This window comes from Martes martes (genome assembly GCF_963455335.1).
Source record: "Martes martes genome assembly, chromosome: X".
Taxonomy (NCBI): domain Eukaryota; kingdom Metazoa; phylum Chordata; class Mammalia; order Carnivora; family Mustelidae; genus Martes; species Martes martes.
In genome coordinates, this window is record NC_137897.1 from 55402058 (window position 1) to 55426039 (window position 23982).

The 23982-nt window shown below is 36.3% G+C and overlaps 1 protein-coding gene across 1 annotated transcript in view; it reads right to left on the bottom strand.

The window, feature by feature from the left end:
* TEX11 (testis expressed 11) overlaps positions 1 to 23982 on the bottom strand; it is a gene marked incomplete at its 5' end in the record, with an annotated part of 270791 nt that overhangs the window by 17727 nt on the left and 229082 nt on the right. Inside the window, 3 exons of the mRNA XM_080795516.1 lie at positions 9856 to 9976; positions 10891 to 10999; positions 12553 to 12702. Coding sequence (XP_080651642.1) covers positions 9856 to 9976; positions 10891 to 10999; positions 12553 to 12702 — 380 coding nt within the window. The remainder of the gene's footprint in view (positions 1 to 9855; positions 9977 to 10890; positions 11000 to 12552; positions 12703 to 23982) is intronic.

Sequence of the window (23982 nt, forward strand, 5' to 3'; positions counted from 1 at the left end):
AACAGGTATATCATGTAAACATTAATCAAAAGAGAAGAGTGGCAAATATTAGTGATTGTAGAAATCACCAGAGAAAATCACCAGATAAACAGAAAGACAATATATACTGATAAAAAGAAGTCACTCAATAAAGAAAATATAGCAATCATAAATGTGTATGCATTCAACAACACGGTCACAAAATATGTGAAGGAAAAACCAAGAGAAGTGAAAGGAGAGCCAAATAATTCTAGTTATAGTTGGAGACTTCAATATGCCTGCTCAAACACTAACAGAAAAACTAGCCTGAAAATCAGCAAAGATATATAAGAACTTGGCAATACCGTCACCCGGTGGGATCTAATCAACATTTATGGAACAAACATTCTTGTTCTTGTTATCCTCCTAACAAGAACAGGATACAATTTTTTTCAAAGTGCCTGTGGAATAGATACTAAGATCATATCCTAGTCCATAAAATAAATCTCTAAAAATTCAAACAACTGAAATCATACAAGCTGTGTTCTCTGACCACAATGGAACAGTACTCAAATTCAGTAACAGAAAGATATTAGGAAAATCTATAAACACTTAGAAACTAAACAACATACTTCTAAGTAATTCATGAGTCAAAGAGGAAGTCTTGAGAGAAATAAAATAATACAATGAAATAACTGAAAGTGAAAATACAACATAGCGAAATTTGTAGGCACAGGTAAAGCAGCACTGACAAGGAAATTTACAGCCCTAAAATGCATACTTTAGAAAAAGAGAAAAAGTCTCAAATTAATAATCTAAGTTCCCATCTCAGGAGCCTAGAAAAAGGCAAACTAAATGCAAAGTAAGCAGGACAAAGTAAATAATAAAGATTAGAGCAGAAATCAACAAGACTGAGAATACAAAGACAATAGAGAAAATCAGTGGAGGAGATGGTTCTTTGAGAAGATGGATAAAATTTACTAACTTCCAGCAAGGATGACAGAAAAAAAAGGAAGACAAATTATTGATATCAGTAAATGAAATAAGTGGATATCACTACAAACCCTGCACACATCAAAAGAATAATAAAGGAATTATAAAAAGAACTCTATACACAAAAATTTGATAACTTAGATGAAATGGTTCACTTCAGCAAAAAACACAACTGACCACAACTCACCCAAGAGAAAACAGATAATTTGAACAGCTCTGTAACTATTAAGGAAAGTGAAATTATAATTTAACAACACTCGAAAAAAATATCCAGGCCCAGATAGTTTCACTGGAGAATTCTATCAAACATTCAGAAAAGTATTAACATAAAATCTATACAATCTTTTCCAAAAATATGGAAGAGAAGGGAACATATCCGAATTCATTTTATAAAGTTAGTATTACCCCAATACCAAAAACAAAGACCATATACAAAAAGAAGGGGTGCCTGGGTGGCTCAGTTGTTAAGTGGCTGCCTTCAACTCCGGTCATGATCCCAGGGTCCTGGGATCGAGCCCCAGCTCAGGCTCCCTGCTTAGAGGGAAGCCTGCTTCTTCCTCTCCCACTCCCCCTGCTTGTGTTCCCTCTCTCACTGTGTCTCTGTCAAATAAATACATAAAATCTTCAAAAAAAAAAAAAAAAAGAGGGGCGCCCGGGTGGCTCAGTGGGTTAAAGCCTCTGCCTTCGGCTCAAGTCACGATCTCAAGGTCCTGGGATCGAGCCTCGAATCAGGCTCTGTTCAGTGGGGAGCCTGCTTCCTCCTCTCTCTCTGCCTACTTGTGATCTCCATCTGTCAAATAAATAAATAAAATCTTAAAAAAAAAGAAAAGAAAAAGAAAACTACAGGCCACTATCTCTCATGAATACAGATGAAAAATCTTTAACAAAAACACTAGCATATAGAATTAATCAATATATAAAAAGAATTATACACCATGACCATGTGGGGTTTATTCCAAGGATACAAGGTTGGTCCATCATTTAAAACTGGTCAGTATAATTCACTATATTATACACAAGAAAAGTCACATGATTATACCAACTGATGCAGGAAAAGCATGTGACAAAATTTAACACTCATTCATGACAGAATCAGGAAAAAAATGGAGTTAGGGAGCTTCTTCAGCTTGATAAAGAGCTGCTATAAAAACCTATAGCTGGGGCACCTGGGTGGCTCAGTGGGTTAAAGCCTCTGCCTTCAGCTCGGGTCATGATCTCAGGGTCCTGGGATCGAGCCCCACATCAGGCTCTCTGCGCTGCAGGGAGCCTGCTTCCTCCTCTCTCTCTGCCTGCCTCTCTGCCTACTTGTGATCTCTCTCTGTCAAATAAATAATAAAATAAAATCTTTAAAAAAAAACCTATAGCTAACATTATACTTAATGGCAAAAGACTGAATGACTGAGTGCTTTCCCCCTGATAGTGAACAAGGTAAGAACACCCACTCTCACCACTCTTAACATAGTGCTGAAAGTTCTAGTCAGTACAATAAGGCAAGAAAAGGAAAGAGAAGGCATATATAGTGGAAAAGAAGAAATAAAACTGTCCCTATTTGAGAAGGGGGATTAAGAGTAGGTTTATCTCAATGAGCATGGAGTAATGCAGAGAATTAATGAATTTTTGTAATGTACACCTGAAATGAATATAACACTGTATATTAATTATAATTCAATAAAAAAGAAGAAAAAGACTCTAAAACAAAACAAACAACAAATCAACTACAAAAAACCTGTCCCTATTTGCAGATGACATGACTGCTCACATAGAAAATCCTAAGGAATCCTTCCCCCCCAAATTCCAGAAATGAATACGTTCAGCAAGGTTGCAGGATTAAAGACAAACACATAAAAATCTACTGTATTTCTTTATACAGTTGACCCTAGAATAACATGGGTTTGAAGTGTGCAGGTACACTTTACACAGATTTTTTTGGATATATTCAGTACAGTTAACTATAAATGAATTTTCTCTTCCTTATGATTTTCTTATAACATTTTTGTTTCTCTAGCTCTCTTTAAGAATATAGTATGTAATATATATAACATATAAAATATGTATTAATTGACTATGCTATTGGTAAGTCTTCCCATCAACAGTAGGCTATTAATAGTTAAGTTTTTGAGGAGTCAAACATTATACATAGATTTTTTTAAAAGATTTTATTTATTTATCCGACAGACAGACAGAGATCACAAATAGGTAGAGAGGCAGGCAGAGAGAGAGGAAGGGAAGCAGGCTCCCTGCTGGGCAGAGAGCCTGATGCGGGGCTTGATCCCAGGACCCTGGGATCATGACCTGAGTCGAAGGCAGAGGCTTTAACCCACTGAGCCACCCAGGCGCCCCAAACATTATACATAGATTTTGACTGTGTGATGGCTGGTATTGCTAAGTTCCATGTTATTTAAGAGTCGACTATATTAGAAATTAACACATGGACATCATTTACAATCACTCAAAAAACCTGAAATACTTAGGTATCAATCTAACAAAACATGTATAGGACTTGTATGTTGAAAAGTACATATTGTGGGGCGCCTGAGTGGCTCAGTGGGTTAAAGCCTCTGCCTTCGGCTCAGGTCATGATCTCAGGGTCCTGGGATTGAGCCCTAAGTCAGGCTCTCTGCTCTGCAGGGAGCCTGCTTCCTCCTCTCTCTGCCTGCTTCTCTGCCTACTTGGGATCTCTGTCTGTCAAATAAATAAATAAAATCTTTAAAAAAAAAAAAAGAAAAGTACATATTGTTAATGAAAGAGATAAAAAAATCTAAAAAAACTAAATAAAAAGACATACTCTGTTCATCGATTAGGAGATTCAATATAAGAAAGATGCCAATTATTTTTCATTTGAGATATAACTAAAGATGTCAATTCTTGATATATACTGCACTGGGTTGGATAGTGTCCCTCAAAATTCATGTTCTTTCTAGAACCTCAGAATGTGACCATATTTGGAAACAGGGTCATTGCAGATGTAATTAAGTTAAGATGAGATCACATTGGAGTAGGATGGACCCTTAACTCAATAATGGCTGGTGTCCAGATAATGAGAGAAGAAAAACAAGAGACATGTAAGAAGAATTCCATGTGATGACAGAGACAGAAATGGCAGTGATGAACCTATGAGCCAAGGAATGCTAAACATTGTCAGCAACCACTAGAAGCTGAGAAGAGACAAGGAAGGATCCTCCCCCTAGAGACTTCAAAGAGAGCCTTGCCGACACCTCGATTTCAGACTTCTAGCTTCCAGAACTGTGAGAGAATAAGTTTCTGTTATAAGCAGTTTGTGGTCATTTGTTTTGGCAGTCCTAGGAAACAAACGCTGTTCAACACAATTGCTATCAAAATCCCAGAAAAATATTTGTAGACATAGACAAGATTATTCTAAAATACATATGTAAAGGCAAAGGAACTAGAACATCTAAAACAATTTTGCAGAAGAATAAAGTGGGTAGAATCACTCTACCTGATTTTAAGACTTATTGGGGTGCCTGGGTGGCTCAGTGGGTTAAAGCCTCTGCCTTCGGCTCAGGTCATGATCTCAAGGTCCTGGGATCGAGCCCCACATTGGGCTCTCTGCTCAGCGGGAAACCTGCTTCCTTCTCTCTCTCTCTGCCTGTCCCTCTGCCTACTTGTGATCTCTGTCAAATAAATAAATAAAATCTTTTAAAAAAGACTTATTACATAGTTACAGTAATCAGGACTGTGTGATATTGGCAGAGGAATAGACACATAGAGAACAGAACAGAGAACCCAGCAACAGACTCACATGAATATGCCTGACTGATTTCTGTTAAAAGTACAAAAGCAATTTAATGGAGGAAAGACAGCCTTGTCAAGAAAATGGTTCTAGAACAAGAGACATGCATAGACAAAATGAACTGTAACCTAAATCTCATACCTCATACAAAAATTAACTTAATATGTATCATAAACTTAAATATAAAACAGAAAACCATAAAAACTTAAAAAAAAAGCCCCAGGGGAACAAGAAAAAGTCTTGGGGATGTAGCGAGGCAAGGAGTTCTACAATGGACTTGACACTAAAAGTAGGATCAGTAAGACAAAGTTGATGAAATGCGCAAATTAAAAACTTGTTTTGTGAAAGACCTTGTAAGTTGATGAGTAAGACAAGCTGTGACTGGGAGAAAATATTTTCAAACCATGTATCAGATTAGTATCTATACTATAAAGAACTCTCAAAACTGAACAGTAAACAAGCAAAACAATCCAATTACAAAATGGACAAAAGGCACGAGCATACATTTCACCAGAGAGGATATACAGACGGCAAATAAGCACATGACAAGACGGTCCATCTAACATCATTAGCTGTTAGGGAAATGCAAGTTAAAACCACACTAAATTGTGACACACCTATCAGAATGGCTAAAATAAAACAATAGTGATAACATCAAATACTGACAAGGATGTGGAGATTCTGGATTATTCACACACTTTGAGCAAGAGTGTAAAATGTTACAGATGCTCTGGAAAACAGTTTGGCAGTTTCTTTAAAATCTAAACATGCAATTACCGTATGAACCAGCAACTGCATTCTTAGGTACTATCCCAGAGAAACAAAGACTCATGTTCACACAAAAACCTGTACACAAATGTTTACAGCAGCTTTATTTGTCATGGCCCCAACTAGAAACAACCCAGATGTCCTTCAACAGGTGAATGGTTAAGTGAATTGTGGTACCAGTTCATCCATACCATGGAATACTACTGAGCAATAAAAACAATGACATATTGATACATGCAGCAACTGGTAACTTGATGAATCTCCAGAGAATTCTGGTGACTGAAAAAAAGCCAGTCGTTATATACTATATGATTCCAAATCTCAAAAATTAGATACTGTATGATTCAATCTACAGAATATCATGGAAATGACAGAATTACAGAAATTGATGATAGGTTAGTCATTGCCATGGATTAAGGAGGGGCTGGGTGGGAAAGAAGTGGGTGGGAACTATAGAAGGGCAACATGAGGTATCCTTGTGAGAGAAAAGTTCTGTGTCTTGACTGTAATAATGTCAACATCCTGATTGTGATATTGTTTTATATAAGATGTTACCATTGGGGGAAACTGGGTAAAGCATACATAAGATTTCTTGTATTACCTCTTACAACTGCATGTGAATCTACAATTATTTCAAAAAAGAATTTTAATTAAGGAGGGCACGTATTGCATGGAACACTGGGTATTATACATAAATAATGAACCCTGGAACACTACATCAAAAACTAATGATGTACTGTACGGTGACTAACACAACATAATTTAAAAAAAGGAAAGACAAACCAGAGCAATCTATTTCCTCTTTAAAATAATCTAGAATATGAACCTAAAGATAGGATTGCCTGTTTAAGTATATTAAATCATCCTTCCTGCTTTTTCATTGGCAATAGCTTCTGAATGCCAAGTTGAGCCTCTCTTTTGAACTGAAGCCTAGCAAGAGCTGGTAAAGAAGATGTCTGTTCTGGAGGAAAGAGCTCTGGAAGTACAGTCAGATGACCTGAGGTCTAGTCCTGACTCTCATTCATTAGCCATATGAACTTAGGCAAAGTGGTAACTTGACTTTTTTGGAAGGTACCCAACAGGGTAATCTGACTTTTCTGAAACTTAAAAATTTCCTCATTTGAAAGGACTTGTCAAGAATAATAGTACAGCACTCTATTTCACGGAAATGCTGGGGAGGGGGCAGGGATCATATGAAATAACGGATACAAGAATCCTTTGTAAGGGGCGCCTGGGTGGCTCAGTGGATTAAGCCTCTGCCTTCGGCTCAGGTCCTGATCTCAGGGTCCTGGGATCGAGCCCCACATCGCCCCGCATGGGACCTGCATCGGGCTCTCTGCTCAGCAGGGAGCCTGTTTCCCCTCTCTCCCTGCCTGCCTCTCTCTGCCTACTTGTGATCCCTCTCTCTCTGTCAAATAAATAAAATAAAATAAAATCTTAAAAAAAAAGAATCCTTTGAAAAATGTAAAGCACGATACTGTGAGACATGAGGTTTTATATCTGTGTAACAGCCATTTTACCACAGTATGGAGTCACTTGGTAATGCTCAATAATCACTAACTGCTCAATAAATAATGAGTGACTGGTCATTACAAAAGTCAAACAAGGGCTGAAGTTTCTCCCAAGCATTTAAAACAAAGGAGATACATAACATATTCAATCAAAGAGGAAAAAGCAACATATCTAAGGAGCCAACAGGATTATTAAATTAATCTCTACATTAAAAAAGTGAACTATCCCACCATGTTTCAGGGGATGAGCAATAATGGATGTGAGACTTGTCAAAAAAGTAGAAAAACACTGAGCTCTGTAGCAGAAAACCCAAGAGCCAGGGAGATGGAACAGTAATAGATAGAATAAAAGTGTAAAAAAAAAATTGCTCTGAGTGGTTTAGGCCTTATATAGAGACTATGGAAATGGATCAATTTGGATTTACAGTACAATTTAATTTTAGTTTGTATTAGTTACCATGGCAAACACATCTGAAGGTCCAGATGAGGCTCATGGCTTAGAAATAGAACTTTCTCTTCTCCCCAAAAGAAAGTAAAAAAAAAAAAAAAAAAAAAAAAAAATATATATATATATATATATATATATATATCCAAAATGTTCAATGCTAATTTTTTTTAAACTTAAATTCACACAGGCCATAATTACACAGCTCCAGGAGAATTCTAGGTTTTTGAAGTCGATGTGGGTTTGTACCAGGTTGTCACCCTGCTATACTGTTCCACCATCTGCTGTGGTTTGCACATATTTTTACATGAAGAGGCAATTGAGCCCAAAGCAGAGTCAGGATCCTCAGTTATTAACATGGACTCAAATAATGACTTCCTGTGAGACTTTAAGCGAGCCACTAACCTTAATATTTTATAGCTCCCTTATAATAACAATACCACCTTACATGTGTATGAGCTGTTAAAGTTTACAACACAAATTACTATTTTAATTGATCCTTAAAACCCCAGTGTGGGAGTCAGAGCAGGTGTTATTTCCATTTTACAAATGAGAAAACTGAAGTCAAATGGCACAGGAGGACCCTACCTTACACCATAAACAAAACAACTAAAAACGGGATCATAAACCTATATGTAAGAGATAAAAGCATAAAAACTTCTACAAGAAAACACTGGGGAAAATCTTTCAAAATCTGAGATAGGCAAAGATTTCTTATCATGACCAAAACATGAACCACAAAGAAAATTGATAAATTAGACTTCATCAAAACTTAGAACTTTTGCTTTTTAAGTTACATCATTAAGAAAATGAAATGACAAGCCAGAGACAGGGGGAAAATATTTACAAACGGCATATCTGATAAATGATTTGTACCTAGAATATATAAATAAATCCTACAACTCAACAAGAACACAATTTTTAAAATGGGAAAATAACTGAACGGACATTTTCCTAAAGAAGGCATAGAAAAGGTCAACAAACACATAAAAAATTATCAACACCATTAGCCATCAAGAAAATACATACCAAAACCACAATGAGCTACCACTATACCCTCACTAAAATGACTATAGTGAAAAAGATAGACATTATTGTGTCAATGAGGAAGTGGGGAAATTAGAACCGTCATACACCGCTAGTAGGGATGTAAAATAGTGCAACCACTTTGGAAAACAGATTGTAGCTCCTCAGAAAGTTAAACATAAAGTTACCAAATGACCCAGAAATTCATATATTCAAGAGTACTGAAAACGTATGTCCACAAAGACTGGTATACAAATATCATAGCAGTATTATTCGTAATAGTTAAAAAGTAAAACCAACTCAAAAGACTACCAACTAGTGAGTAGATAAAGAAAATGTGATATATCCATTCAGTAGAATATAATAACATAGGAAGGATTAAAATACTGATACCTGCTACATGGATGAGCCTCAAAAATATTATGCTAAATTGAAAGAAGCTAGACACAAGAGATTACACGCTGTGTGGTTTCATTCATATGAAGTGTCCAGAAAGAGAAAATTGGCAGAGTAGCAGATCTGTGGTTGCCTGGGCCTTAAGGTGGAACAGGGACTGACCACAAATAGGTGAGAAGAAACTTGGGGGTAATGGAAATATTCTAAAACTGGATGGTGGTGACAGTTGCATTAACTCTATAAACTTACTAAAATCACCAAATGGTACATATACAAAGCGTGTATAAATTACACCTCAATAAAGCTAATTTAAAAATCAGTAAATAGGGGCGCCTGGGTGGCTCAGTGGGTTAAAGCCTCTGCCTCCGGCTCAGGTAATGATCCCAGGGTCCTGGGATCGAGCCCCACATCGGGATCTCTGCTCTGCAGGGAGCCTGCTTCCTCCTCTCTCTGCCTGCCTCTCTGCCTACTTGTGATCTCTGTCTGTCAAATAAATAAATAAAATCTTTAAAAAAAATCAGTTAAGGTACACACTGAAGATGTGTACCTTTTTCAAAAACAACAACAACAAAAAAAAACCAGTAAATAAACCTGTGCTGAAAATAAAAAAACCAGCAGGGAAGGGACAAAAATACAGGTCCTCCATGTTCCTTCTACTCTATTACCTGCCTTGAAGAAATGGAAAGAATAACAATAAGGTTTTTCAAAGGGTTACTATCATCACAGTGGAAGTAACAATTCTACCAGGTTTTGAAAACACAAAATAATTAAAAATTCCAGGTGCTACTGCTATTTTCATTTAATCCATAGTATAGCTGTATCAGAAACTTTCTACTTTTAACTCTTTACAGTTCATAAACACAGGGAAATTTTATAGTGTGTAAGTATATTGTAATATGAATTTATTTACCCTAAAACTCACATCAGAAAGCACTATTCTATGTCATTTCTAACACAGAAGACAGTTCTAATTTTGAAGAATAGCTTAATATCACTGGTTGACTTACGGTATGGATAATGACGCTCAGAGCATCTTCAAAATGACCCCAAACTTCTTCCAGGGGACACAGTTCTGCATCTGGCACCCCATCTGGCACTAAGAGGTTAATCAAGTTGTGCATACATTTGCTGAAATCAAAAAGAGAAAACTCATCCCATAAGGAAATAAATCATTGGCATCATGGCTAAGATAAGTAAAATCTGGATCTCATCCCAGACTACGAGCTTCAAAACACTTCTGTTCTTCCCTCATTTTTATCTGGCCTCCAACCTCAGAAGACAGATTTTTGAAGCTATAAAAGGGGCTGACCAATCCTCCTTTTTATTATGCCTATGGTTGTCTTTCACCTTTTTTTAGTTTCCTACACTAAGGAGTTGTAGCTGTTTATTATATTTTATGAGCTGGTTCAATCTATAGACATTTCATTACATCCCGAAACAGGCAAGGGAATTGGGATTTAAACTGGGAATAATTCCAGGAGAACTGTCTCTCATGTCTCAGAAAAGAAAGACTGTAATAAAGTTTTCCATAGAAAAATCACACATCATTTCCCCCATGTCTAGGCATAGAAAACATAAAATATCTAATAAATAATATTTTGTATTATGATGCAGAGCACTGGTTAGTCCTTAAAGAAAGGTGCTTAGCAAAAACACCTGGGGCAAATATTGCAAAATGTTAACATTTGTTAAATTTGGGTGGTGGGTACATTGGTGGTTGTTTATTAATCTCTGAAAGGTACTTAGTAATTTTATCATATATATAGTCTCACACAAAGAAGCAACTTTGCCCCTTTTTTTACCCTCTTTTGAGAAATCCAGACTCCTTGACATAGCTAATTAATTCTTGGTCTATATTATAACTCTAAATATGGAGCTGTTTTGAGGGCTTTTTAGTTCAGGAGTTACAGGAGTGCCCCTGATCATCTTTTAAGTTGGACCAGTTGAGTATGACTGATGACTTATGGGTTATCAAACCCATAAGTTCGATATCTTTTGGTTATCAAAAAGCCTAGATTTAGTGTTAAGTTATATTTACTAACCTGTATTTCAAAACATCAATGGATTCTTTTTTTTTGTAAAGCAGTAATGCCCTTTTCAAGGCCTTCAGAGCAATGGAAGGATAGTGTGCAGGCATTTCCACTGCTAATGCTATAGGAAGGAAAGAAAAAAGGCTGTGAGTACCTTATCTATCAGTTTTCATCCCAGGCTACAACTTGCTCTCTCTAATGAAACTGGCCTGGAACAGATTAACACAAACCAACCAAACAACAGACAAAAACCCCTAAAAACGCATTTTATGAAATCAGTAGTCCATGCTGGCTTTCAGAGACAGCTTATAGATTCTGGGTAGAAAAACGTGGTAGGGTCACCAGGGTAATCTTCTCTTTAGCAAACATCAACAAAGAACCTACTCTTTCTGTGATCCTGCTCACAGTCATACAGGTAAAGCAATAATCTTATGAGCCAGAGTCAAGGAGGGGCACACAAAGGTGGAAACAAAAAGCTATCAGTAAAAGGGCAATAATCAAAAACAGATTTATATTAAAATATACTGTTTTAGTCTGATACTAAAAACAGGAAACAGTTGACATGAGAGTGAGTGTCAGAGATAACAAACCCTAAAACTTCCAAATGTATTTACCAGGTTTCTACTTGGAGATCCATTATATAAGAAGTGGTCACAATTACATGTCCATAAAGTATAGACGAGCTGCTCCTTGTCTCTAGGAATTTTGTATTACAAGATAAGGAAAGGCAAATGTGACCTTTGTGCCTAATACCTTTATTAACCACACAGGCTCCCGAAGAGGGTAAGAGAGAAAAAAGGAAAAATAATTAGGCCATTTCCTGCAGCATATCCCCATATAGGTTCTGGGACCCCAAATACTACTTACTTACAGCCCAACCAAAAATCTGAGAGTGGTAGTTGTATTAAAGAATATTACCAGTATTTCTTTGTACACTTTATTTTTTTAAAAGATTTTATTTATTTATTTGTCAGAGAGAGAGAGAGCGAGAGAGCGAGCACAGGCAGAGTGGCAGGCAGAGGCAGAGGGAGAAGCAGCCTCCCCGCTGAGCAAGGAGCCCGATGTGGGACTCGATCCCAGGACGCTGGGATCATGACCTGAGCCGAAGGCAGCCGCTTAACCAACTGAGCCACCCAGGCGCCCCCACTTTATTTTTTAAAACACTTTATTTTTAAGTAATCTCTATACCGAGCTTCGTGATCTACTGACTGAACCAGCAGGGACCCCCCTCTTTGTACACATTAATAAATTGCTAAGATTGTATCACCTTTGATTAGTTAAACAGTTGATGGTCATTTCTATCTAGCTGAGTAAAACCAGCTTTCCAAAGTTCAAGCTCCCCCTATTGCGTAGTTATGTAATTCAATTCCACACCTAGAGTAGGCACACCTATTATGAGTAATGTACTTTCCTCAGGTGTCTAAGAACAACAAATATAAGCAATTATTCTTCATGACCCTAAGGAGCTTATAGTCTCATATAAAGAAAAAGATAGATGCATTAATGACTATAATACATGACATTTCAGGAATGCCATTAGAGAAGGAGAAACAAAGTGCTATGAGAAAACATTATATCCCACTTGAAGGTAAAGAATGAAGGACAGAGAGAAGAAAAAAAGTAGTACAATCTAAATGGGTAACAGTCTTCCAAAAACATAAATATAGCACTTACATGCAATTATTTCAAATGTTTTACTTTCCAAATGAGGCAGTTCCCACACTGATTCCAGGAAGCTGTCAAGGAATGGATCATTCATTTTGGCTTTAACTTCAAACTCATACAGCAGAAGCAATATCTCACATGGATCACTTGAGAAGTCCCCTAAGAGGGAGGTAAAAATGCAATATCCTCTGTGATTATATTTTATTATTCTATTCTAATCTCTCTTCTGGGAAGATTTTTCTGTTGAGGAAAATTAATTCTACTTACAAATTGAAGGTTGTTCTAGCTTCTGTATATAGACATTTTACATTTTTAAATCATTAGATACATTTTTACATTTTACATCATTAAATACATTATAAATTTAAATCATTACATACATTTTTACATTTTAAATAATTAAATACATTATAAATTCACCAACACTTTGAGCACCTTCTAATGCATTCAGTAGCATTGCCTACATTTCCTGAAATTATTGCCATAATGTTCCTAAATAGCCTGAAAAAGTCCTGCTACTATATAATCTAGATCCAATGTTTATCTGCCTCACTTTAATGACTGTGTTAACCAAAAGATGGAATGCTGTACTGTGGTTTTATTTTAAGCAAAGTAAAAAGTGTTTCCAAATTATTTCCTTTAGTCAGTAAATAATATTTCTTGGGTATCACCATGGGCAGAAATTTGTATCAGATGGCATATACCACAGGATGTGAGATGGTTTTCATTCATCCTGATTAGACTGAACTTTTTTTAAAAGTTTTTTTTTTCTTTTTTAAAGATTTTATTTACTTATCTGAGAGAGAGAGAGTAAGCAAGACAGCACAAGCTGGGGGGAAAGGCAGAGCGAAAGGGAGAAGACGACTCCCTGCTGAGCAGGAAGCCCAATGTGGGGCTCAATCCCAGGACCCTGGGATCATGACTGGAGGCGAAGGCAGATGTTTAACCAGCTGAGCCACCCAGGCGCCCCTAAAAAAAGTTTTGAGGTATAGCACACATACAATAAACTGAATAAAACCCGTTAATCTTAAAGAAGCAGCTTGTTGAATTTTCATGTATGTTTAAACCTTGTAACCACTACCCAGATCATGATACAGAACACTTCCAACATTTGTGCTCCTTTTCAAGTCAATATCACCTTAGCAGAGTTAACAACTATTTTGATTTCTATCACTATTGATTGTTACTGCCTATTCTTGAATGTCATTGCTAGTACACAGAAATATAATAGATTTTTGGATATTTGGTCTTATATTATATAACTTGCCAAATTCATTTACTAATCACAGTAACTTTTCTGTAGATTGTTTGGGATTTTCTATGTAGACAATCATGTCATCTGCAAAATAGAAGTGGTTTTATTTCTTCTTTTTCACTCTATGTCTTTTTTCCCATTCTTTTGCTTGGCTCATTGCACTGGCTAAGACTTCTAGGAAGATGCTGAACAGAAGTGAGAGCAGACAACCTTGACTTGTTCCTGCCCTTAGAGGGAAAGCATTCAGCCTTTCGTCATTAAACTTGATATTAGCTGTAGTTTTATCTTTGTAGATGTCCTTTATCAGGTTGAGAAACTTCCCTACTTTTCTTGGTTTGCTCAGGGTTTTTTAAAAAATCATAAATGGATGTTCAATCTTTTCACTTAACTGTTGATACAGTAATTTGAGTCTACAATGTTGAACCTAGGACAAACCTCACATAGTTATGGTCTCTTATCCTTTTCAAATTTTACTAAATTTAACTTGCTAATATTTTGTTGAGGATTTCTGCAGCCATTTTCATGAGGAATATTGGTCCACAGCTTTCTTTTCTCATATTTTGTCTGGTATTGGTATCAGTAAAAATGAGCTCATAAAATGAGCCAGGAAGTATGCCCTCTACTTTCTTGAAGGGTCTGTATAAAACTGGTATTATGTCTTTAAATGTTTGATAGAATTCCCTACTGGAGTTTTCTTTGTTATAGGATTTTAAACTACAAATTCAATGGGTATAAGACTATTCAGATTATCTATTTCTCCTTGAAGGAGCTTTGTTAGTTTGTGACTTTCAAGGAATTTGTCCACCTCATAAAAAGCTGTCAAAGTCATAGGCATAAGGCTGATCATAACAGTTGTTAATCATCTTTTTAAATGTCTGCAGGATCTATAGTGATGTCTCTATTTTCATTCTTGACATTGTTAATTTGTGTCTATCTGCCTGCATAGGGGTTTGTCAATTGTACTGATCTTCTCAAAACAACAACATCAACAACATAGCTTTTGATTTCATTGTTTATAATTTAATGTATTTTGTTTTTAATTTATTTTTATTTTTAAGATTTATTTTTAAGTAACCTTTACACCCAATGTGGGGCTCAAACTCACAGCCCCAAGATCAAGAGTTGCACGCTGAGCAACTGAACCAGCCAGGCACCTGTTTTAAATTTTATTGCTTTCTGCTCTTACTTCTTTTGTTCCACTCAATTGGGTTTAATTTGCTATTTTTTTCTAGTTTCTTAGGGTGAAGCCTTAGATTATCTGAGATCTCTATCTAATGCAATAAATTTTTGTCTGAACACTGCTTTAGCTGTATCTTCTCAACTTTTTTACTTTTATTTATTTCTATTAACATATAATGTATTATTTGCTTCAGGGGTACAGGTCTGTGAATCATCAGTCTTACACAATTCACACCACGCACCATAGCACATTACCTTCTCCAATGTCCAGAACTGAGCCAGCCAATCCCTCCCCCCATATCTTCTCAATTTTTATATGCGTGCTTTCATTTTCATTCCACTCAAACTATTCCTGATTTCCTTTTGTGACTTGTTCTTGAACCCATTAGATTATTGAAAAGTATGTTGTTTAATTTCCAAATATTTGGAGATTTTACAGATGGCTCTGTATAATTTTATAATTTAGTTCCATTATGGTCAGAGAAGTACTTTGTATGATTTCAATACTTTTACATTTTTTGAAGTTTGTTTTATGGTTCAGAACATGGACTACTGTGATGAATGTTCAGTGTGCTTTTGAAAAAAAAATGTATTCTGCTATTGTAGGATCGAGTATTCTCTAGATGTCAATTAGATCAAGTTGGTTGAGAGTGCTGTTCATGTCTTCTTCATCGTTACTGAGTATCTATTGACTTGGTTCTACTGACTTGTTCTATCCATTACTGAAAAATGAGTATTGAAGTCTCCAACTGTAGTTATGGATTTTCCTATTCCACCTTCCATTTCTATCAGTTTTTGCTTCATGTGTTTTGAAGCTCTGTTGTTAGGTACATTACAAATTTCAAATAGTTATGTTGTCATTGTTAATTGATCACTTTTTCATTATGTTTCTCTTTATCCTGAGTAATGTTGCTTGCTCTAAACTGCTTTCTGCTTGCTATTAATAAAGCCATTCCAGCTTTCCTTTTCTTAGTATTTGTATAGTGTACCTTTTTCAATTCCTTTTATTTCTGACCTATCTATGTCTCCATATTGAAGTGGGTTTTTTTGGTAGACAACATGTAGTTGGGTCTTGATTTTTTATCCAGTATGACATTCTTCATCTTTAATCAGTGTGTTTAGACCAGGGGTGAGAAAACTACAATCTGTAGGCAGGCTGACTGTTATCCAAATAAAGTTTTATTTGAACATAATTATGTCCTTTGTTTAAATATGGTCCATGTACTCCTGTGACGATGCCAGAATTGAGCAGTTGTGTCCAAGACCTGCTAGCCTAAAATACTCACTATTAGAACTTTAAGAAAGTGCCTGATTTAGACCATTTATATTTAATGCAACTATTGATAGTTGGGTGTTCTTCAACTTCAAAAAAATGAGTTATATGTAAAACAACTAGATAGAAAATCCATAAGAAAAAAAATGAAAATACTGTAAGCCAACTAGACCTAACAGACACCTATAGAACATCGCTCCCAAAGAGCAGCAGAATATATGTTCTTCTCAAGTGCAGACTATGCTCTAGGTCATAAAACAAACTTCAGTAAATTTCAAAGTATAAAATAATGCAAAGTATGTTCTGTGGCCATATGAAATTAAAAATTAATAACAGGGGGCGCCTCTGCCTTCAGCTCAGGTCATGATCTCAGGGTCCTGGGATCGAGCCCCACATCAGGCTCTCTGCTCGGTGGGGAGCCCGCTTCTCCCCAACCTCCATCTGCCTCTCTGCCTGCTTGTGATCTCTGTGTGTCAAATAAATAAAATCTTTAAAAAAAATTAATAACAGAAAAAAATTGGGAAATGTACAAATATACGTAAAATAAATGTATCTTTAAACAACCAGTAGGTCAAAAAATAAATCAAAAGAGAAATTAGAAAATACTTTGAAATGAATAAAAGTGAGGATGCAATACACCAAAACAAATGGGATACAGTTACAGTAGTGCCTGCAGGAAAATTTATATCTATAAGCACCTACATTAAGAAAGGAGAAACACTTCAAATTAGTAATCTAATCTTCTACCTTAGTTAAGACCAAAATAACTCAAACAAGTAGAAGGTAGAGAATAATAAAGATTGGAGTGGAAATGAATCGAGAATAGGAAAACAAAAGAAAAAATTAATGAAATCAGAAGCTAATTCTTTGAAAATATCAACAAACTGACAAGTCTTTAGAAGCCTCATTTCTAGAATCAGAAGTGAAAAAGGAAACATCATTACCAACCTCAGAGAAATAAAAAGGGTTACAAACGACTGCTATGAATAACTGTATGTCAATAAGTTAGATAACCTATATGAAATGGACAGTTTCCTAGAAAGAAAAACTACTGAAATGGACTCAAGAAGAAATAGACAATCTAAACAGACCTATAATGAATAAAGTAATTTATTTTTTAAAAAGATTTTTATTTATTTATTTGAGAGGGAGAGAGACAGAGAGAATGCATGAGTTCACATAAGCAGGGGGAGCAGCAGAGGGAGAGGGAGAAGCAGGCTCTCTCCTGCAGGAAGCCCGATGTAGGGCTTGATCCCAGGACCCTGGGATCATGACCTGAGCCAAAGGCAGGCTCTTTTTTTAAAATTTTTTATTTTTTTAATTACTTTTCAGTGTACTAGAATTCATTGTTTATGCACCACACCCAGTGCTCTATGCAATACATGCCCTCCACAATACCCACCACAGGCTGGCCCAACTTCCCACCCCCCGTCCCTTCAAAACCCTCAGATTGTTTTTCAGAGTCCATAGTCTCTCATGGTTCATCATCTCCCCCTCCAATTTCCCTCAACTCCCTTCTCTCCATCTCCCCATGTCCTCTGTGTTATTTCTTATGCTCCACAAATAAGTGAAACCATATGATAATCGACTCTCTCTGCTTGACTTATTTCACTCAGCATAATCTCTTCCAGTCCCGTCCATGTTGATATAAAAGTTGGGTATTCATCCTTTCTGATGAAGGCATAATACTCCATAGTGTATATGGGCTACATCTTCCTTATCCATTCATCCGTTGAAGGGCATTTTGGTTCTTTCCACAGTTTGGCGACCATGGCAATTGCTGCATAAACATTGGGGTACAGATGGCCCTTCTTTTCACTACATCTTTATCTTTGGGGTAAATACCCAGTAGTTAAAGGCAGACTCTTAACTGACTGAGCCACCAAGGTGCCCCAATGAATACAGCAATTTAAATAGTGTTTAAAACTATAGAAAAAGAAAAGCCAGGACTAAACAGCTTCACCACTGAACTGTACCAAACAATTAAAGAATTAATACTAATTCTCACAAATTCTTTTAAAAATAGAAGAGGATGGGGGTACTTGGGTGGCTCAGTTGGTTGAGTGCCCAACTCTTAATTTTGGCTCAGGTCATACTCTCAGGGTCATGGGATGGAGCCCCATGTCCAGTTCCATGCTCAGCACGGAGTCTGCTTGAGTTTCTCTCCCTCTACCTCTTCCCCGACTGGTGCACTTCCCCCTCTCTACAGTAAATAAATAAATATTTTAAAAAATAGAAGGGAATGGAACACTCCATGACTCATTCTATGAGGTCAGTATTACTGTGATACCAAAACCCAAAGATATCACAAATAAAGAAAATTGCAGACAAATCTCTCTTAGGAATATAAACTCAAAAATTCCCAACAAAATACTAGTAAACTGAACTGAGCAGCAAAGAAAATAATTATGCAATATGCCCAAGTGGGATCTACCCAGAAATGCAAGGTTGCTTTAACAAGTGAAAATCAATTAATGCAATATACCATATCAATAAAATAAGAAACAAAAACTACAAGATGTTCTCCAGAGGCAGAAAAGCATTTGACAAAATCCAATATCCTTTCATGATAAAAACAATTAACAAACCAGAAGGGAACTTCCTCAATCTGATAAAGGGCATCTCCGGAAAACCCACAGCTAACAACACACTTAACTAGTGAAAGACTGGACTCTCCCTTTAAGATAGAACAAAAAAGAATGCCCACTTTCACCACTGCTATTCAATATTGCACTGAAAGTTCTAATCAAAGAAATTAGGCAAGATAAATAAAAGACATCAAGACAGAAAATACATAGTAAAATGTGATCTTGTAAATATGATTCCTAGGGAATTCAGTAAAATACCATTAGAACAAATAAATAAGTTTAAGATCAATATAAAAAATCAATTCTAGTTCTATAAAATAGCAATGAGCAAACTGAAAATAAGATTAAGGAAACAATTCCATTCACAATAGCATTAGAAACAATAAAATACCTACGAATAAATTAAAAGATGTGCCGGACTTGTACAATGAAAATTACAAAATATCACCGAAAAATTAAAGATGTAAATAAATGGAAAAATATTCCATGTTCATAGATTAAAAGACTTAACTTTGTTAAGATGGCAATACTCCCAAAAATGATCTACAGATTCAACACAATCCCTATCAGAATCCCAGCTGGCTTTTTTCTTTTTTCAGAAATTGTCAGGCCAATCCTAAAATTCATATGGAAATTCAAGGAACCCAGAATAGCCAAAATGATCTTGAAAAAAGAACAAATTTGGAGGACTAACACTTCCTGATTTCAAAACTTACTACAAAGCAATGATAATTAAGACAGTGTGGTACTGGCATAAGGACAGACATGCATATCAATGGGACAGAACTGACAATCCAGAAATAAAACAATGTGTCTATGATCAACTAATTTTCCACAAGGAGGCAAAGACTATCCAATGTGGAAAGACTATTTAAAAAAAATTAATGGTGCTGAAATGACTGGATAGCCACATGGAAAAGAATGAGGTCAGACTCTTACCTCATACCACATACAAAAATTCACTCAAAATAGATCAAAGACCTAAATATAGGAGCTAGAAGTATAAAACTTTTCAGAAGAAAACATAGGAATAAATGTTCATAACTCTGAATCTGGCAGTGGATTTTACATATGATATCAAAAGCATAAGCAACAAAAGAAAATATATTTTACTTCATCAAAATTAAACAATTTGTGCTTCGGGGTGCCTGGGCAGCTCAGTCATTAAGCGTCTGCCTTTGGCTCAGGTCATGATCCTGGGATCGAGCCCCACATCGGGCTCCCTGCTTGGCGGGAAGCCTGCTTCTTCCTTTCCCACTCCCCTTGCTTATGTCCCCTCTCTTACTGTGTCTATCTCTGTCAAATAAATAAATAAAATCTTTTTAAAAATTTGTGCTTCAAAAGACACTATCAAGAAAGGGAAAAGACAATTCACAGAATGGGAGAAAATATTTTCAAGTAATGAATCTGATCAGGGACTTGTACCTAAAATATGTAAAGGACGTATGACTTAGTAACAGAAAGACAAATAACCCAATTAAAAATTGGGCAAAGAGTCTGAACACACATTTCTCCAAAGAAGATATACACATGGCCAATAAACATATGAAAAGATGCTCAACATCATTAGTTGTCCGGAAAGTCATTCATTAGGAAATCAAAACTGCAATGGGACATCACTCTGTACTCACTAGAATGGTTAGAAAGAAAGAAGTCAGATAATACAAGTTATCAGGATGGAGGTGGGGGACATCAGAGCCTCATGTACTACTGATGACAACATAAAATGGTGCAGCCACTTTGGAAAACAGTCCTGCAGCTCCTCGAATGATTAAAATGCAGTTACCATATGACCTAGGTCTACCCAAGAGAAATGAAAATGTATGTCCACACAAAAACTTATACACAAATATCTACAGCAGCATTATTCAAAATAGCCAGAAGATGAAAACTGATGAATGGATTTTTAAAATGTGGTAAGTTCATACAATGGAATATTATTTGACCATAAAATAGAATGAAATACTGATATATGCCACAACATGGATAAACGTTGAACATGTTACATTAAGTGAAAGAAATCAGTCACAAAAGTCCACATACTATATGATTCTATTTATATAAAATGTCCAAAATATGCAAATCTAGAGAGACACAAAGTAGTTGCACAGGGCTCCTGGGGGAATGTAGGGCTAGGGAATGTAATGGAGGTTTCTTTCTGAAGTGATGAAATGTTCTAAAATTGATTGTTGGTCGTTGTATATATCTCTGAATATACTAAAATCCACTGAATTATATACTTTATTGTGTGAATTATATGGCATATAAATTATATATCTCAATAAAGCTGTTTTTCAAAATGAATTTTTACCCCGTGTGATATTCCTTTGTGCCTGACTTCTTTTGTTCAAGATAATGTCTATGATCCTCATCTATATTTTTCTGAGTCAGAAGTGTATTCCCTTTTTGTAGTATTCCATTGTATGAATATGCCACAACTTACTTAATCCATCCTCCTACTGATGACACTAGAGTTTTCAAATCTTTAACTCTTATGAATAGAGCTATCTTGAACATTCTCATACATACTATGGTAAACAGATACACTCATTTCACCTGAGTATGTATCTAGAAGGGGGATTGCTGGGTCATTGCTGTAACAAACATGTTTGGTTTCAGCAGATACTGCCAAATGGTCTTCCAAAATGGTTGTACTAATTTACATTACCACTCTCAATGTATCAGAGCTCCAGGTGCTTCCCATCCTTACTAACACTTGGTATCTTAATTTTAGCCATTTCAGTGAGTGTGCAGTGATCCTTCATTGTTGTGTTAATTCGAATTCTCTGATGAGTAATGATATTGATGTTGATCATTTGTGTAATCTCCTTTTGTGAAGTCCCTGTTTAATTCTCTTGCCCATTTTTTATCGGGTTGTCTTTTCTCATTGAGTTTTTTTTTTTTTTTAAGATTTTATTTATTTGAGAGAGGGAATGAGAGAGAGAGCACGAGAAGGGGAGGGTCAGAGGGAGAGGCAGACTCCCTGCTGAGCAGAAAGCCTGATGCGGAACTTGATCCCAGGACTCCAGGATCACGACCTGAGCCAAAGGCAGTCGCTTAACCAACTGAGACACACAGGCGCCCTTCTCGCTGAGTTTTAAGAGTTCTTTATATACTCTAGAATTTCTCAGGCTTATGTATTAATACATCTTCTTCCTGTCTATGGCTTGTTTTTCTCTCATCTTGATTTTATCTTTTGACAAAGTGAAGTTCTCAATTGTAATGAAGTCCACTTTATCAGTATTTCCTTTTATAGTTTTTTTTTTTTTTTAGATTTTATTTATTTGACAGAGATCACAAGTAGGCACAGAGGCAGGCAGAGAGAGGAGGAAGTAGGCTCCCCGCTGAGCAGAGAGCCCGATGTGGGGCTCGATCCCAGGACCCTGGGATCATGACCTGAGCCGAAGGCAGAGGCTTTAACCCACTGAGCCACTCAGGCGCCCCTCCTTTTATAGTTTTTATAGCTAATTTTTTTTGTGTGTCTCCAGGGTCATGAAGATACTCTCCTGGTTCTTTTTAGAAATCTTATTGTTGTACCTTTCACTATGATCCATCTCAGAGCAATATTTCTGAATGGTAGGAGGGAGGGTCAAGGTTTATTTTTTCTTATATGGCCTAACTGTTCCAGTGACATTTATTGTTTAAAAAAAAAATCTTTCCCCACTGAATAGCACTAGCACCTTTGTCATAAAATGATCATGTGTGAGTCTATTTCTGGACACTATTTTGGACTCTATTTTATGGTGTACATTCTCAGACTATTAATCTTTTCCAAAATTTTCCTTCCGTCTCTATAGAAATTTTAATACCATCCTGTCAACTTCCACAAGTAAATCAGCTGGGATTTTGACCGAGATTGTCTTGAGTCTATAGCTCAAATTGGGAAAACTGACATTTTAACAAAACTGAGTTTTCCAGTCCATGAATATGGTATATATCTTCATTTATCTAGCCCTTTAAAGTTTTCTCTTAGCAATGTTTTGGTGTTTTGCAGTTTTCATTGTAGAGGTCTCTGCATCTTTCACTAGATTACTAAACATTTGATGGGTTTTTATGCTGTTAAAAATGGTATCTTAAAAGTTCATTTTTCCAGTTAGTTCCTGCTACTACAGAGAAATACAATTAATTTTTGTGTATTGACCTGTACCTAGCAACCACACCAAATTCATTTATTTTTTTAAAGATTTATTCATTTGGGGGGGGTGTGGGGGAGGGGCAGAGGGAGGAGGAGAAATCTCAAGTAGACTCCATGCTGACCTCAGAGCCCAATGCAGGGCTCAATCTCATGACCCTGAGATCACAACCCAAGACAAAACCAGGAGTTGGACATTTAACCAACTGTGCCACCCAGGCATCTCCAAATTCATTTCTTTTTAAAACTTTAAAATAAAACTGACATGTAGAAAACCATATTAGGGGTGTGTTTTTTAAGTGTTGAATTATTGGGGTAAACCCTACTTGACTATATTATCCTTTTTATGTATTACTGGATTTAATTTTCTAAAATTTTAGGATTTTTGCATCTATCACTGAATATTTTGACCTATACTTTCTTCTTCTTTTTTTTTAAGATTTGAGTCATCCATTTGAGAAAGACAGAGATAGCGACGGAGAGCATGAACAGGGAGGAGGGGGAGAAGTGGGGCTCAACCCCAGGACCCTGGGATCATTACCTGAGCTGAAGGCAGATGCTTAACTGACTGAGTCACCCAGTAATCTCTATTTTTTTGCTTGAAATGTTGTCAGATTTTGTCATCAGAGTCATGTTGGTCTCATTAAATCGATGTGTTAGCTCTTTCTCTATTTTCCTTTTTTTAAAATATTTTATTTATTTGACAGAGAGAGAGAGATCACAAGTAGGCAGAGAGAGAGGGGGAAGCAGGCTCCCTGCTGAGCAGAGAGCCAGACGTGGGGCTCAATCCCAGGACCCTGAGATCACAACCCGAGCCAAAGACAGAGGCTTAATCCACCGAGCCACCCAGGTGCCCCTCTCTATTTTCTATAAGAGATATTTTTACAGGGTTGCTATTATTTCTTCCTTACACATTTGAAGAACTCATGCCAGTGAAGCCATTTTATTTGTGAAAAGGTATTTAAGATTAAATTTGTTTAACAAATATAGCATTATTAAAATATGCTAAATA